The 16,852-nt window shown below is 39.9% G+C and overlaps 2 protein-coding genes across 3 annotated transcripts; one reads left to right on the top strand and one right to left on the bottom strand.

Moving 5' to 3' along the window:
• The first annotated feature begins 1,442 nt into the window (after window positions 1-1,442).
• LOC102230939 (Kv channel-interacting protein 2-like) lies at window positions 1,443-16,832 on the top strand. 2 transcript variants are annotated; one of them, XM_023334029.1, is made up of 9 exons: window positions 1,443-2,237; window positions 12,668-12,766; window positions 12,882-12,982; window positions 13,227-13,296; window positions 13,935-14,005; window positions 14,236-14,343; window positions 14,423-14,527; window positions 15,001-15,063; window positions 15,144-16,832. In XM_023334029.1, exons 1-9 carry the CDS (start codon window positions 2,165-2,167, stop codon window positions 15,189-15,191), a joined length of 738 nt encoding a protein of 245 aa, XP_023189797.1. In that variant the 5' UTR covers window positions 1,443-2,164; the 3' UTR covers window positions 15,192-16,832. The 2 variants fall into 2 exon arrangements, with proteins under 2 accessions (XP_023189797.1, XP_023189796.1); XM_023334028.1 differs by having other exon boundaries at window positions 12,882-13,006.
• Window positions 5,016-12,017, bottom strand: LOC102231200 (zinc finger protein OZF-like). The gene is made up of 2 exons (XM_005810362.3): window positions 11,751-12,017; window positions 5,016-8,774 (listed from the first exon to the last, which is right to left on the bottom strand). Exons 1-2 carry the CDS (start codon window positions 11,791-11,793, stop codon window positions 7,555-7,557), a joined length of 1,263 nt encoding a protein of 420 aa, XP_005810419.2. The 5' UTR covers window positions 11,794-12,017; the 3' UTR covers window positions 5,016-7,554.
• Window positions 16,833-16,852: the final 20 nt, after the last annotated feature.

Genomic DNA, 16,852 nt, shown 5'->3' with positions numbered 1-16,852 from the left:
AGACAATGTAAAAGAGAGAGAGAAAAATACATTTTATTAAAAAAAAACCCCTCCATGTTGAAAAATAATCAAATCAAACTCTTCTGATAATTGCTAACCAGCTTTTAGAAGAAGAATTACTTTATTCATCCCAGCAGGGAAATTCGCAGTTACAGCAAGAATTTTTTATACACAGATTAACACACACACAACGGGAGCTGCGTCTGCAGGCAGCCAGCTGAGCTGGCGCCATTTTTGAAGGAGGACATGCGGCAAAGGTCGTCGGGACCGGGAGTCGAACCCACGACGCCTCCAAATGTGGGGCGTGCTAACCCCCTGCTCCACCACAGCACGCCCCAATGTGTTTATGTGATACTGTTCATTTGAAGACCTTCCTAATCTTTAGCTTCGCCTACAGATTCTCTATTCAAGTTGTTACTGAATATGCAACACTTTCAGTCCGTACAAGCATGTTGATTAAATTCAAACATTTCTAAATGGAACCCATATCTTCCAGGGGTATGAATACTTTTGAGCTTCCCTGTCCCTGGTTTTCTTCCGCTAACACCTGTGAGCGTCACCTCGGTTGGCAGAACTTCCCTGTTTTTGACGCAACCAGTTCCAGCATCCAAGCTCCGACTTCCGAGACAAATTGAACGCAGCATGATTATAAGAGAAACCAGTGGGAGCTCATTATGGCGGCGCTACCTGCTGCTGCCCGTCCAAAACCTCAATGGGATTCTCTCCTTCGTGTTGATTCAAACACCGAGGAAACGTGCTCACAAACAGTGCGTGTCCCACTGAATTGGTGAGACAAAATAAACAAAAACAAAAACATCAGAAATGCTGATGAATAGTTCATGTCTGTAACTTGTTCTGCGCCTCTTAGGTGGCAGCCATTATTGACACTTTAAATCAGTGTTTGTCTGATGAAGGTTTATATTTAATGGGCCACATCAGATGGTTCTGGGAACCAGGAAGCGGTCGCTGCGTGAGTTTTCCCAGAGATGTGAATCCGATTCATCCAGCTTTCTTCGGTGAGGATTTTCCACTCAAGGTTTTCAGTGAATTTAGCAGCAGATTCAAGTGCTATTGAACCCTAACCCTAACCCTAGTACTATTGCAGACGTTTCTGTCTGCAATAGTAGTGATCTAGGGGGAAGGGAAACCAGGAACATGTTGGTGATTGCAAAAATATAATCAGGTAAATAAATAAACCAGAGCCGTTCAGAGGCTAATCACATAAGAGGATTAACGACGGGCTGCTGTTAAACAAAAAGCGGGTAAATTTTCATTATTATTATTATTTATTTATTTTTACAAACAACTCTCAGTATGCAATTCATTGAAAAAGTATTTACACCCCAAAAATCTTTTTTTTTTTTTTCATAGTTCATCATATTTAAATGACAAACTAATTGACTCCATTGAGATTTTGTGCAATTGTAACATCCAATGAAAACTGTCCTTGGCTTTCAACATTTTTTATAAGGAAAAATCTTAACAGTGTGGTTGGCACTTGTATTTAACCTCCAATTACTCTAATACAGATAAATACAATTCAGTTTAGAAGTTATCTATAGAGTCTCAGCCAGAGGCTGGTTAGCTTGAGGATATTTATGGAAAGAAATAAATAAAAAATCATCAGAAAAAACTCAAAGGAGAAATCACAACTTGCAGTTTAAAAATGACAACACCGAACAAGACCTAACGGTTTCTTTTTTTAATGTTAATAATAATATTAATAACAAAAAAACATGTACCCTTCTCCCTCCAGCGTCTCCCAGAGAAGAGGAGATCTCTCCGCTTCCCTGTGACGCTGTGCGCCCCCCTCCCTTCCTCTTTCCCAACAAATGTGAGGCGCACCAGCGGGACGGACTCAGCACGGTTCCAGTTCTTGTGCGCCAACTACCAGGAAAGTGACACTTGACTCTAAAACCTCCACAGAATCCATCCGAACCGTGGATGAGAGTCGGAGGAAGAAAACACGCTCCAGTTTGGGGAAAGAAGGGACCGCAGAGAGCTTTGCGCGGACAGTTTTCCTCCCTTGTTGATATATATATATTTTCTTTTTGAGCAGCGTGCACAGACTGACATGTCAGCGGGAGTAAAGACGTGAATGAAGCGCGGCGGCTCGGACCCTGCAGCGCCAGCGCGGCGGTTCGGTGAAAAATAAGAGAAAAGGATGAAATCCAGGAGTCAGGATCAGAGTCTCTCTGACTCCAGAGAGCTGGACAGATCCTTCGACCCGCTCACAGGTAAGGTTACTCATCATCATCATCATCATCATCATCATCATCATTGACAGTAGCAGCATTGTTTATTTAATGCTGTTTGCTGGCCTGGATATAGCTTTTGATTGATATCCTCTTACTGAATGAGCGCATGTTTCAAAGAGCTGTATCACGCACATGAATTAACTTTAAATCGGTTTTACCAGCGGGGGGGGAAAAATGCTGGATGGATTTGATCTTGATGCTGTTTTATGTCAGAAAGCAACATAGAGCAATGATCGTGATGCAACCAGAGGAGAAAGCAGGAGCGCAACTACTTCATGAAGTGTATATCCGGCGCCCCTCATTGGTGCCGCCTGATCAGGGTCATGTCTCTGATATTGACTATATTATTTACACGCCCACAGGCAGCTGTTAAATCCAGACAATGCTGACGAGAATGAACTTTTCCGCCATCACTTTGGCGCCCCCTCTAGCGCAGCGCCCCTATGTGTCGCATTTAGTGCACATCCACTTTTTTGCGCCACTGGGATGAAGGATGGGAAGTTTGAGGGGAAAAAAGACTCACTGCTGTTCAAGAGTATGAGTCCTTTTTATGGATAAAAAGATTTATTTAGAAATGATCTATTTATAGTAATAGTAGCTGCTCTGAATTCTTCAGAGATTTTTTTTAAATGCGGTTTCTTCACCTTTAACATCTTTGGAGTAAAGAGTGCAAAAGTTTTCACATCCTTTGAACGTTTTCTTTTTTTTTCTCAACACTGCCACAAACTTTAATAGTATTTTATTTGGGTTTTATGTAATTTAGTAGGATATAAGCACAACAGAACAAAAATGGTAAATCATAAAATTGTGATATACGTTAATGAGTCAAAACTTGTGGAATTACTTCTTTGCTAAAACTATATCATCTCTAACCATGTTCAAGAAAAGTGAGCTCTCGGCATGATGCTGCCACAACCTTGTTTTACCTTTAGGGTGATGTTGTTTTTCCAACCACACACGTAATGTTTTACATGTAAAAGGGCCATATTTGTCTCATCTGACCAGGGCATCAATTTCCATGTTTGCGTTTTCTTGTGATAAACTACAAATACAGCTTTCTGTCAACAATGTCCTTCATCTTGGCACTTAGGAAAGGCCAGATTTGTGGAGTGTGTGTGTAAGACGTACTCGCTCTACAGATTCTAATAACCCTAACCTTGAAGTCTGTGGTTGTAACATGAAAAAAAAAAAATCATCCCGTCTGAAAACTTGCTTGTATTTCTTTATGTCTGTTATGTTGACGAAGTTGTAAACTGATACTGATCATAGATCTTAATTTTATTATTCCTAACATGAAGACAGATCAAACTTCCACTCAGAATAGCTTGGCCTGCTTTGAACATCCTGGGTATTCATTTATTTTTTTTTACCCCTCCAGGGGGTCTTTTGTGGGCTCTAGTGTCCCTTATATGAAAGTAGGCTGACAGGAACGTGGGAAGAACAGGGGGAAGACATGCGGCAAATATCGTCGGGTCCGGGAGTCGAACCCACGACGGCCGTGTTGAGGACTCAAGGCATGGATAGTGCTGTCCCCTACACCACCACAGCATGCCCCTGGGTATTAATTTTGCTAAATCAAATATTTATTACTTGCCACCAAGTTGAGGAACAAGTATTTAAATGTGTACCTTAAAGTGAACTGTAGTTTATGAATCTGTATTAAAATAAAATAAGAGTTTTTTGGTGAAAAAATGCTAAAGTTGTACCTGTCAGTGGGAGCCTATGTAGGCTGAGATCAGTGTATTTCTTATCTTTGTGTTTTTTCCCCTCCTCTGTGGAGATCACACACACATTTCTCTGTTCTTTGAGTCTCTCTGTCCTTCTTCTGACAGCTCCCAAATATAGTGAAACAAGCTGAACTAGCATATAAAAATAACCAAGAAGCCACTTTTATTGCTGTTTCCATCACGATTTCAGAATCTTTGTCAACTGCTTCAGTGATGCGTATGCGTCTCGCCCCATATCACAGTGACCCTGAGGTCAAAGTGATATCATGGAAAGTTGTTTTCATGGAAAAGGAGGACCATTGCTTCTAGAGCAGAATAAAAACTTCAACAACATTCTACTTTAAATAGGTGTGGGACAAACTTGTGTTATGAGTTCAGTCATTTGAAAACAAAAAACCCCCAAAAAACCTACCGGAACGCCCTCCAAAGTCGGATTTCCCACTGGGAAACTGGAAGCTGAAACGTTTCTGTTAAGTTACTGTACGACTTTTAAGGCGGTCTTCACATACAGCCGCTCCTCACATCAACAGGAAGATGTGGTAGAAACACATTTGTTACAAGACACACAAGAAAGTGTGTGTCTTAAGTCAATAAAACATGTAGTGCCTGCAAATACGTTTCCAAGTTTGTTTATGGAAAGTAAAGCTTAAAATGTTTGTAAGAGGTATTGCTAGCAACGTTTAAATGGACTGAACTTATAAAGCGCTTTTCCAGTCATTTTGACCACTCAAAGCGCTTTACACTAGAGTCACATTCACAAACACATTTATACACCGACACACAGATCGGTAGGCAATTTGGGGTTAAGTGCCTTGCTCAGAGGCACATCGACATGTGGCAGGAGGAAGCTGGAATCGAACCTACAGCCTTCGCGATCGCAAGACGACTACTCTACCAAAGAGCCACAGTCGCCCGTGGTTTACTTGCGTCACCATGTTGAAATTCCGACTTTTTAACCCTCATTATCATCAAGCACTTGGCTTGTGTACTTCTCATTTTTGTAATTCCTGAACTGTTCAGCAATTTTAAAAAGTGCCAACATGTTGAGAAATTTCACTTTGAGGGCATATATTAATGAATCAAGTTTATTTGCATCACACATTTCAGCAACAAAGCAGTTCAAAGTGCTTCACATCATAAAAACATCACACAGTCACCAATTTGAGAAACTAGTTAACATTGTTTTGTCTATGCACACATACACAGAAAAAATTTATATGATACATTACAGCAGCCCCCGGTGCTTATGTGATTGGTACTTGCCTGACCAATCAAAAGCAAGTGCTCTCTGATACTGACTCCAACAGTTTCTGATTCGGGCCTTTGGGAGTTTCCGGCTCGGGAGAGTTGGTTTTCCTACAACCACAGAAAATGCTCTGCATCAAAGGTCACAGAGAGGTTCCATTCAAAGGGATCACGACCTTCCATTTGCAATATGGATGGATACAAGAGAGGTTTCCACTTGTGCAAATATCCATTCTGTCTACAAAGGTGAGACAGTGCTCCTCTGGCAGAAGATTGGAAACATCAGAAGGTGTCTGTCCCCAAACCAACAGATGTGGGGGAGTACAACAAATTCGTAGGAGGAATCCGCACATCTGACCAAATGCTGGGAACAAAGTCCACCAAACGTAGAGCCTAAAGGCGGCCAGTGACAGTTTTCCAACTACTTTCTGGACATTGCTTTGTCTTCCACAAGGAGCTGCGTCCCAATCAGGATCAAAAGCTAAAAACACAACAGCAATTTTCAGGAGGTTGCTGCATTTTTTCTTGGAGTTTCATTTCACAGCATGCCACAGAGATACGCATCCGAAAACCACTTCACAAAGCAGGGACAGAAGAAGCTGTGGTTGACAGAAGATGAGGTTGTTCCAGTAAAAAGAGCAAAGACTCAGACTATAAAATAAAACTAAACAAAACAAAAAAGAAACAGACAACACAGTTGGAGCTAGAACGCTGTTACCTCAGGTCTGATGTCCAACCCGGCTGCAAGATCCCAGATACAAAGTAACTGAATTGCAGCATGACCAGAGTTTCGCATCAGAAACTACTAATTTTCCTGCTGAAAGTGAGTTAATGTAGTGGATTGTGGGATTGATAGTCCTTACACCATCCGTAAGTCAGTTTCAGACCCTCATTGCTGGATGTTCAACAGTGACAATGAAAAGGAAAAATAATCTCAAAAGGAGGAAACTTCCAGGAGAACCTGGAGGTTTTGGCATGAACACCAATCTGGGGGTTCAGACGACTAAATGCAGACACAAAAATAAAATCTTGGGCTTTTTTTTTTCTCCAATTCGTTTCGTTGAGGTCTGCATCTCAGCACAGCTCTGATGAGATTCTAGTAATTCCAAGAGGACAACATTTTTAAATCAAATTCTTTTTAGATTTGCCTCTGTGATGAGGATCTTTGTCCTGTTGATGTTTTACTGTGGGAAGAGCTTCGGCTATCTTGATTCAAGAATACTCTGCAGTACAGAGGAGGTCATAGTCAACTCAATTACCAAGAGGTGCTCCAATTCTCTTTCTGAAACAACCAAACTATTTACATAAACTGATAACACACCTGTACTACAACTCAATCTGAACAATAGATAAATCACAATTAATAAAACATGCCTGCCAAAGAAACCACCACTTACACAACTGAGCAAATCAGCGATTTATATAAAATGTTTTAAGATTGAATAGGGCTGGGCAATGAAACAATGTCTATTGTGATAGACACGTGATCAATATCAATAGATTTATGTCCAATAGACGCCAGTCGCAGCACCGTGACTCCCACTGACAGTTGTGCGATGGATGCCCTGGTGGAGAAGAAAAAGGCCTAGTTGTCCATCTAGCTTACTAAACGTGATATTATTCATTCAGGTTGTTGCAAATGAATTAAATTGTCACAAGAAATATAGGCAATTGCTGCGCTCAGCAATAAAATCTCAGCCGCCCGTGGACAGTTCACAGAATGCGCACACTATGTTTCAGTATATGGGAGCACTTTCAAGTTTTGCCCCCGTTTCCCATAAATCCTTAAAAATAAAAAAGCACAACTTGGAGTGAAAGGAAATGAGAACAACCGCTCAAGAGGAAATTGAGCATGAAGAGGAAAGGTCATGTCACCAGTTTGGCAGTATTATGAATATTTAAACCAAACAACTAATCAATCATTATTGTGATATGAAATGGTTATATTGTGATACATATTTCAGAAATATTGCCCAGCCCTAAGGTTGAAATACGAAAATTAACTGCTGAAACTAACCAGTGAAGACTGTTGCCTTTAATGACAGGGAAATATTTCACAGCCAACTGCAACAATGCAGTTCAAGCATTTCTCTTCCAGGGTGAGTTTTCGTGTCTGTGTGTTTATATGTGATTTCTGTCTAAATCTTTGTCCACAACAGAAAGGTTTCTATCCTTTGTGGAGTCTCATATGTGTGTTTAAACTTTGTTTTTTTTGCCAAATCTTTGACCACGAAAAGCATAAAAGAAAGATTTCTGTTCTGTGTGGACACACAAAGTGTATGTTTACAAGTGATTTATGGCTAAATCTTTGTTCGCAGATATCACTACAGAAAGGTTTCTGCTATGTGAATTCTCATGTGTGTATTTAAGTTAGATTTCTGACTAAATCTTTGTCCACAAATATCACAACAGAAAGGTTTCTGTCCTGTGTGAATTCTCATGTGTGTGCTTAAACTTACTTTATGGCCAAGTCTTTTTCCGCAAATATCACAACAGTAAGGCTTCTGTCCTGTATGGACTGTCATGTGTATGTTTACATGTAATTTTTGTCTAAATCTTTGTCCACAAAGATCACAACAGTAAGGTTTCTGTCCTGTGTGGATTCTCCTGTGTGTGTTTAAACTTCCTTTATCGGTAAATCTTTGTCCACAAAAATCACAACAGAAAGGTTTCTCTCCTGTGTGGACTCTCCTGTGTCTGATTAAAGTTGATTTATGGCTAAAACTTTGTCCACAAAGATCACAACAGAAAGGTTTCTGTCCCGTGTGGATTCTCATGTGTATGTTTAAAGTTTGTTTCAGGTTAAATCTTTGTCCACATACATCACAACAGAAAGGTTTCTGTCCTGTGTGGGTTCTCTTATGTCTGTTTAAAGTATTTTTTCTAGCAAATGTTTTTCCACAGTCTTCACAGCTAAACTTCCCTTCTGTCTGTACTTTAGTTTGTGAATCTGTGTTTTTCTCCTCTGTAAAACATTTACTATTATCAACTGAGCTTGAAGACCCTATTTGTGAAGGTGCTCCACCAGTCTGAAGAGAGTAGCTGTGAACATCAAACTCAAATGAGCTAAAAGATTTGTTAAGAATGTCTCCATTTGACTTCCAGGCATTGCTCTTGTCATTAGTTTTCAGTCCAGAATCTGACAAGTGTTTCAACGCAGAGACATGGTTTACATCATCGTCCTCTTCGTCATTCTCAGAATCTTCAGTCTCAGAAGATTGTGGAGATGGTTCGATTTCTTCAATCTTGATGGATTCACCTTCATCATTCTCTTCTGGAAGATCTCTGCCTTTAATTTGGTCGTGATAAAGATTCTGTGAGAGCAGAATGGACTGTATTTCATCCTCACTCTTTATAGGAGTAGTAGAGACTGGAAACCTGATGACATCGATCTCCTCCTTCTTGTTGAGCTGCTCTCCTCCCAGACTGATGCAGACTTCTTCCTGCTCCTCCTTTATCTGGTGCAGGTTTGGGTCATGCAGCTCAGCAACAGATCGGTGGTCTTCAGGAGCTTCTTCTTTAACCATCAGCATCTGCTTAACATCTGCAGCAAACATGGAAACACATTATCACCCATTTTTATTCCCAGGAAAAAGGAGTTTCACAGAGTGATCAAGTGACATCATGTCTTGTTAAAACTCTTTGATATGCCCTTTGAAGGAACTCTAGAACCAAAATCTATCAGTTTGCTGCTTGTTTATCGAGTAACTGTAAAAAAAAAAAAAGCCTGAACCTGGCCAATCTGAGCTCTGATGACGTCTACTAAGCAGGTTTCCCACCGTTATCCTGAGAGAAGACGAACCTCTGCTCCCCAGCCAAGCAGAACACTTCTCCTGCTGCTAGACAGAGAGCGGCCACTGCAACAGCTTTTCACTTTCCCCAGCCACTGCTGCCGCCACACCCATTTGTACATTGGAACGTCAACTCACTAACCACCGGAAATCTCACAGTTCCTAAAAATTGTTCCAGTAAGATCAGAGAAAATTAGCTTAGAAAAAAGACCATTTTTTTGCAGTATTTGTGCACTGTCTGAGGTTAAATGGCTCGAGTGTAAACAAACCACTGAGTCTTGGGTATAAATATCTGTTTTGTAAGGTTATTAATTGGTAATAAGTCCACCAAGCTTATAATACACTGGGAGAAACCCTGTAAAGCTGACAAATTATATAATATATTGCAGCTGCAATTAAACGCTCTGTAATGCTTAAGCTAAGCAGCAATTCTTGATTTTGCTGTGTTTACAACACAAGTCATTTATTTTGTCATCTGAGCAGACATTAATGATGATGTTAGTGTGTTTATGATGACCACAAAGTACCAGTTAAATGTGGTACTGAAATGTACATGTGGGACTTAAGAAGGATCTCTAAAATAACACAGCAGCATTAGTTTGTTGATGTGTTCAGCCACTAATTGACATCATCAATTTAATTTTTTGTCATGGGGCCAAAGATTCCTGGCGGTGTCCCTGAGGCCCCATAATACCAAGCCACATTTAAAAATAAAAAAATTTAAAGAAAAATGACCTAAAATGAACAACGATAAGTATTTGTAGGCTCAACTAAATATTCTTAGGGTACACAATTTAAGTATTTCTTGTATTAGGTTTTCTTAGCTTAGTAGTGTCTGCAGCTTGATGCAATATTTTTGCTTTGCTGGTTTTGACTGGTTATTTATCCAAGTGACTGCAGTATTTGCAAGGGATGCTCTCAAAAAGACATTCCCTCCAGGATGGTGCGATGTTTTTTCTGTGATTGCTGCAGCCTAAAATTACAGATTTTGTGGCACCTTTTTCAAAACGTTGCGGTAAAAGCTGTACATTTTTAAGCTTTATTCTGTGCCATAACATGGCCTTACAAAAAAGTTGAAATTGCTGCACATAAACATCAGTTTCCATCTCTTTTTCTCATCCAGCTATAATCCCTCACCTGGGAAGATCTGCTTCTGGCCTCTGGTCTAATGTCTCCTCCCTGACTCTTTGCTCTTTCTGTTGCGGCATTAGTAAAGATGTCATACACACAGACATACTTTTGGTACTAATGGGACGTCATATCACTGTCTTGTGACATACGAGCAATAACTTTGTTTTATAACATTTTTCAAAAATAAATTCCCTTCTCACCCACCGCGGGTGGTTCTTATCCTCTGAGCTCGGGTCCTCTACCAGAGGCCTGGGAGCTTGAGGGTTCTGCGCAGTATCTTGGCTGTGCCAAGGACTGCACATTTCTGGACTGAGATGTCTGATGTTGTTCCTGGGATCTGTTGTAGCCATTGGTCCAGTTTGGGGGTGACTGCCCCGAGGGCCCCGATGACCACAGGCACCACTGTGGTCTTCACCTTCCAGGCCCTCTCCAGTTCCTCCCTGAGGCCCTGGTATTTCTCTAGTTTCTCGTGCTCCTTTTTCCTGATGTTGCAGTCGCTTGGTATTGCTACATCTATCACAACGGCTTTCCTCTGTTGTTTATCCACTACGACAATGTCTGGTTGGTTCGCCATTACCATTTTGTCTGTCTGGATCTGGAAGTCCCACAGGATCTTAGCTCTGGCGTTCTCCGCCACCTTTGGGGGTGTTTCCCACTTTGATCCCGGGGTTTCCAGTCCATATTCTGCACAGATGTTTCTGTACACTATGCCTGCAACTTGGTTATGTCGTTCCATGTACGCTTTCCCTGCCAGTATCTTGCACCCTGCTGTTATGTGCTGGACTGTCTCAGGGGCCTCCTTGCACAACCTACACCTTGGGTCTTGTCTGGTGTGGTATATCTGGGCCTCTATTGCTCTGGTGTTTAGGGCCTGTTCCTGGGCGGCCAGGATGAGGGCCTCTGTGCTGTCCTTGAGTCCAGCTTTTTCCAGCCATTGGTAGGATTTACTGATATCAGCCACTTGGGTTATTTGCTGGTGGTACATCCCATGTAGGGGCTTGTCCTGCCATGATGGTATCTCTGGCACCTCAACCTCCGTTCCCTGTTGTCTGAGATATTCACTGAGCACATTGTCTGTTGAGGCTTTGTCCCTGATGTATTTATGGATCTTAGTTGTTTCGTCCTGGACTGTGGTTCTCACACTCACTAGTCCTCTGCCTCCTTCCTTGCGGCTCGTGTACAGTCTCAGGGTGCTGGATTTGGGATGGAATCCTCCATGCATTGTTAGTAGTTTTCTAGTCTTAATATCAGTGGCTTTTATCTCCTCCTTTGGCCAGCTAATTATTCCAGCAGGGTATCTGATTACAGAAAATACAAATATATATATATATATATATATATATATATATATATATATATATATATATATATATGCATCTTAATTAGCTTAAAGTCGTTGTTGTCTCTGCTTTAACACATAATCCCGTTTCTTAGCTAAATCGGTTTCCAAGCCCGAATGATCACTAACAATATGAAGGACACGGAATATTTCTACCGGAAAACTAAAACAGAATATTTTACATCTACTGGCTACATTTGAGCTAGTTATCCATTAGTCACCTGTTCCTAAGCTACAGATGAAACGAAAACATACGAACCTAACCCGTCCAGCAGAACCGTGGGGTTGAGCCCAGCCTCCATGATGTGTCGCACCTTATTTTCGTCTTAGCTGCTTCGGGAGTCTCTCTTCCTGAAGCTCTCCGTCTCCATGTCGCCGCTTTTAGCTTCTTTCCTGATTTTCCTTAGACAGTTTCTGGGTAGTTGGAGCTCGGCGTTGATCCAAACTAAAGAAAGCTACGTCCCATTACTTTGCTCTGCCTCAAACGGAAGAAACTGCCTCTGCAAACGTTCGCTCTTCTTCTTCTTCTTCGATTTTCTTTTTTTTTTTGCAGGTTGTATCCAACGTAAAGACTCATTATCGCCATCTACCGTGCTGGAGAGTGAGCCAGCGTGTCCCTTGACTTTATTTTTCAAAACTTCATTGAAATAATATTAATAGAAGACAGTTGTTAGTAGACATTTGTACAAATGAATAGAAGCCAGGGGGGGTTGTAAATAAATTGTTTTTATTTTACTTTTCTTTTCTTGTTATTAGAGACAGAGATGTTTCTACTGCTCAAACTCTCTGAAACTCCAGAAAAGAGAGAATATGACTAACTTTAGATTTAGGTATCTAGTATTTCCCTAAGAGTATTATTAGATTAATGATGTAAGGGTTTTTTTTTCTGTTTATTACATTTGATATCATGGACTATCAACCGTATATTGCTACAAAGACAGAAGTCAGTAAATCTTTTTGTTTGATATATTGGATAATACTTCTCTTTCTCAGAAAGTGGCAGAACAGGTGTGTCTCAGTTTCAGGTTCAGCCTTACACAGAAAATAGTTCACACATTAGTCTGTCTTAAATTTCAATAAGTTCTGCTTGGAGTGTTTGGATTGTGCCAAAGTATGGATTGTGCTCTGTCACCATGGTTTATTTTTCCTGTATGTGCTCTGCTTTGCTGTTTTCAGGTAACCCTCTTACCAAACCCAACAAAAAGACAATTAAACAGCGCTTCCTCAAACTTCTGCCCTGCTATCCCTCCGGCTCCAGCTCTTCAATTACTCAAAGCAAGTGGTATTACACACAAATTTTCATAAAATGATCTTTTTTCCACACCCTTTAGATGCTTCAGTGTGGATCTCTGTTGGTAAAATGTTACTGTTTTTATGTTTCTCTAAACAGGAAGTTTAACTGAAGAGGGGGAGCTGTCCACGGTGCGTTACAGACCTGAGGGACTTGACAATCTGGTTCAGCAGACTAATTTCAGCAAAAAGGAGCTGCAGGTTCTTTACCGGGGATTCAAAAATGTCAGTTTCAAGTACTGCTGGGAATGATCAACTCTCTTACATTCATTAACTCCTTAACTGTCACCTGCAGAATGCTTACATGTCAGAAAATGGTTTCAATGTTCTCATGACAGTTAGGAGGTTTTAATATTGAGAATATCTGGATCTGTTATATTCTTTATGTGTGTGTGAGCAGACTGGTGACAGATCCTGCTGGCGTGTTTTTTTCTGGTATCTGCAGGAGTGCCCCAGTGGTGTTGTGAACGAGGATACGTTTAAAAGTATCTACTCCCACTTCTTCCCTCAGGGAGGTCAGCCAGTGTCTCTTGCCTTTGTCAATGTTTTTATTTTGCCGTGAACTCTCTGCCTTCAGTATGTGTTGTGTGTAGGTTGGGGAAGTGAAACTTTAAATCTGCTTTTTCACATTCAGATGTCACACTAGGTAGTAAAGACCTTCCATCTGTCATAAACTATGATTCCACTGACCATAAAATTGCAAATTGAAATTCTGAAAAATACATTCGCTTGATCGAAACAAGCCAGTTTTGAAAAAAACAAAAAACAAACAAAAAAAAACAAGTCACATTTCCTTTATAGTTTTTTGAGCTGGGACAAGGTGGTTTTTCGGCTGTATCGAAATTTGTGTATTTTGCAAAGGTGCAATGGAAATACTTTTCTTTTGCATCACACAAGTCATGTTAACAATCGGAAGTTACTACTGGTGAAAAAGACTAAGAAGACGACAGGAAGTGGTAGGAGGTTGATGGGACAACAATTTAAAAGAATTAATGTATCTCAAACAAAGAAAATGATTATGTCTGATGTTAATTTTAAATTTTCCTTTTGACTAGGAACTCAATTTAAAAGTGTCTTTTGCTTAAAGCTTAGAATGTCATATTAGTACAGTGAAAAAATTTTGATTCGTTGTTTTTTTTTCTCTTCTTCTTAGATTCAAGTATGTACGCACATTTCCTGTTTGAAGCCTTTGACACCCACAACAATGGACTGGTTAGCTTTGAAGTGAGATATTTCTCTTCCCTCTCATGCTTTTGTCTGTCCTCAGACTCTTGAATAATAATAATAACAATAGGTTTTAAAAGGCGTGTGTACTCAACCATTTAATAAGTCATTACTTCTGAAGCAGTTTTAGTATAACAGCCTTGAAAATAAGCTAAAGATGTATAAGCTTGTCAACATTTTGTCCTGATTTGATTCAAGCTTCTTCTTTTTTTCCTGCTTCCCTGCTTTAGGACTTTGCGGTAAGTCTGTCCATCATTTTAAAAGGATCCATCACTGACAAACTGAACTGGGCCTTCAATCTGTATGACCTGAACAAGGATGGCTGCATCACCAGAGAAGTACGCTCACTCTTTGTGTAAGCTGTCCTAGTCTGCTTCAACATTTCTTATTATTGCTTCCTCTCTTCTTTTGGCTCAGGAGATGACAGACATAATGCACTCTATCTACAACATGATGGGGAAGCATACATACCCCAGCATGAGGGACAGCGCTCCAAAGGAACATGTTGACAGGTTCTTCCAGGTAAAACGTTGACATGATTAAACCTACAGTTAAATAAAGAGACACTGAAACTGGCCTGAATGGTATTTACTTCAGCATCTCTGCCATTAAGAAGAAAGTGATTCAAAATGGCTGTTGATATTTTCTATCTGGATTTACTGTGAAGGTGCTGCTGTTCTCATAGGTTCAAACTGTAAAACTTGTCGAATCACCGACAACCCACATTCAGTGGTGATTCATTTTGATTGGCTTATGATAACTACCCCCACACAAATTTTAGCATTTAACACAAGATTACAATGTCTCTGTGTATGTGTTAACTAGTAGTGCAGTGGAGGATGATGCATTTATTTGATCTATTTTTATTTTTTTATGATTAAATTTGCACCTCAATGCATGTCTAGAAGGACGTATTTTAGACTTACTCTGCAAAAATGTAAAACAAAGAACTTAAGATTTCCCCTTTCAACCACTTGCGTCTCCTGTTTTCCCAGAAAATGGACAAGAATAAAGATGGAGTGGTCACCATTGAGGAATTCTTGGAAACATGCCAAAAGGTTGGAAGTTTAATCCCTCCCGGACACGCATGCAGCTGATAAAATTATCTTAATTTGGACTCTTATCTGCTCCAATCCAGGATGAAAACATCATGCACTCCATGCACTTGTTTGACAATGTCATCTGAATGCTGATGGATGGAAGATGAGAAAAGCTTTGTTTGGAGCTCTGCTGAGGTTTCTGTTCTTGCAACAATAAGAGGAGGGAATCCACTCCACCTCCTAGAAACTGAAGACACTGAGCAGAATGAGCCAAATATTATGTCTCAAATGTGATAAGTTAGGAATAGCTAACAAAATTTTTGTTTGGCTGTATGAAGACGATGATGTGTAACCTGTAAATACCTCTGCTAAAGTAACATAAAGAAAATCCCAGATATAATCGAGACGCAGCTATAGTTGCTATATTTTAATGCATGGAAAAGATGAGGCCGTTTTTCTGTTTGCACATCAATCTACATTAGAGACGAAACCTGACTGTACAGAAACACTCTCAAACAATGAAGCGGCGCTCAAAATGTAAAGTTTGCAAACGTTCTGAAATCACTGTCCAAACCTGGAACTTGAGATGGGATGAAAGCATGAAATGAAGCCATAATCTTCCAACAACCTCTGTGTCCTAGAAGAACCTGACACATTAACATCAATTTTTGATTGTGTCTGCATGATTGTATTTTTTTTTTTTACCAGCCATTGAAATGTTCACTGGGGATGCAAACAATTAATCCACTTACGATTAATGGCTTATTAGATTACAATTTGTTGATCAATTAGTAATCTTCACTTTGACCTTTTTCTAGTGTTGTAGTTTGGCCGCCATCCAGTGGAGTTACAGAAACAAAGATGGCGGGTACATACCAGAACGAGAAAGAGAAACGGTCCAAACAGAGTCTGTTGTGGGATGCAAAACACATTTTACACAAAACACACTGAAATATAGGCACTTGTCGAGCTCCTTAAGTTGTCATGTAAACAGGGATGAAAAATTTCTAACATGATGGAAAGAAGCATTGTGCCAATAAGCAAAGGTTGATTCTGAAGGCTGTTGTGAGTTAATGCACTTCATGGAGCGAAGTTTTAGCTTTCCTTCAAGAACAACCGCACACATTACTTATGCATAAATATCATGTATAAGTGATATTTATGGATACTCACAGATAACACAATTATTTGTTCATTGTGGATAAGGTGTTTCGCATATTTCACTATTTTAATATTTTTCTATTCAGGATTCTAAGAGGTTCTTGTGTTATATTTTATAAATATGTCTAAGTTTGATCATGTTAGAAAACCACAATGTTCTGTTTACTCAGTCAGTTTATAATACAGCTGACAAAATAATGTTAGCCCTTTAAAATGTAGCCCTCTATGCTATGCTCAGCCCTCTTGATATGAGAAAACTCAGGTTTTTAAGAAAATGGCCGCTTATCAATTAATTGTTAGCCGATTGATAAGATCAGTCAACTTTAGATTAATTCATTAATCGATAATGTACATCCCTAATGTTCACTAAACTGTTCAGATGTTTTATAAATGGAGGTGGTTACAAACTGGTGTGTTGTGGAATAATAAAAAACCCCAGATACTATTTAAAAGCATGAATTTTGTTTATGTGCTTGTCGCTGATTACCTTATCGTTTAAAGGGCTGCCAAAGCTCAGTCTAATTTAAAGATTTTGGTGAGGGAGTTGTTGTTAAAGAGAACTTTGATGGTGATATATTCCTGGTACAAGAGACGCAAGGACACAAAAAACATGTATCTAACACCAAAGACCTCTCCCACGTTTTTC

Source organism: Xiphophorus maculatus, chromosome 5 (genome assembly GCF_002775205.1).
Source record: "Xiphophorus maculatus strain JP 163 A chromosome 5, X_maculatus-5.0-male, whole genome shotgun sequence".
Lineage (NCBI taxonomy): Eukaryota > Metazoa > Chordata > Actinopteri > Cyprinodontiformes > Poeciliidae > Xiphophorus > Xiphophorus maculatus.
The sequence above is the reverse complement of the archived record's forward strand: the minus strand, read 5'-3'. Positions and strand labels throughout refer to the sequence as shown.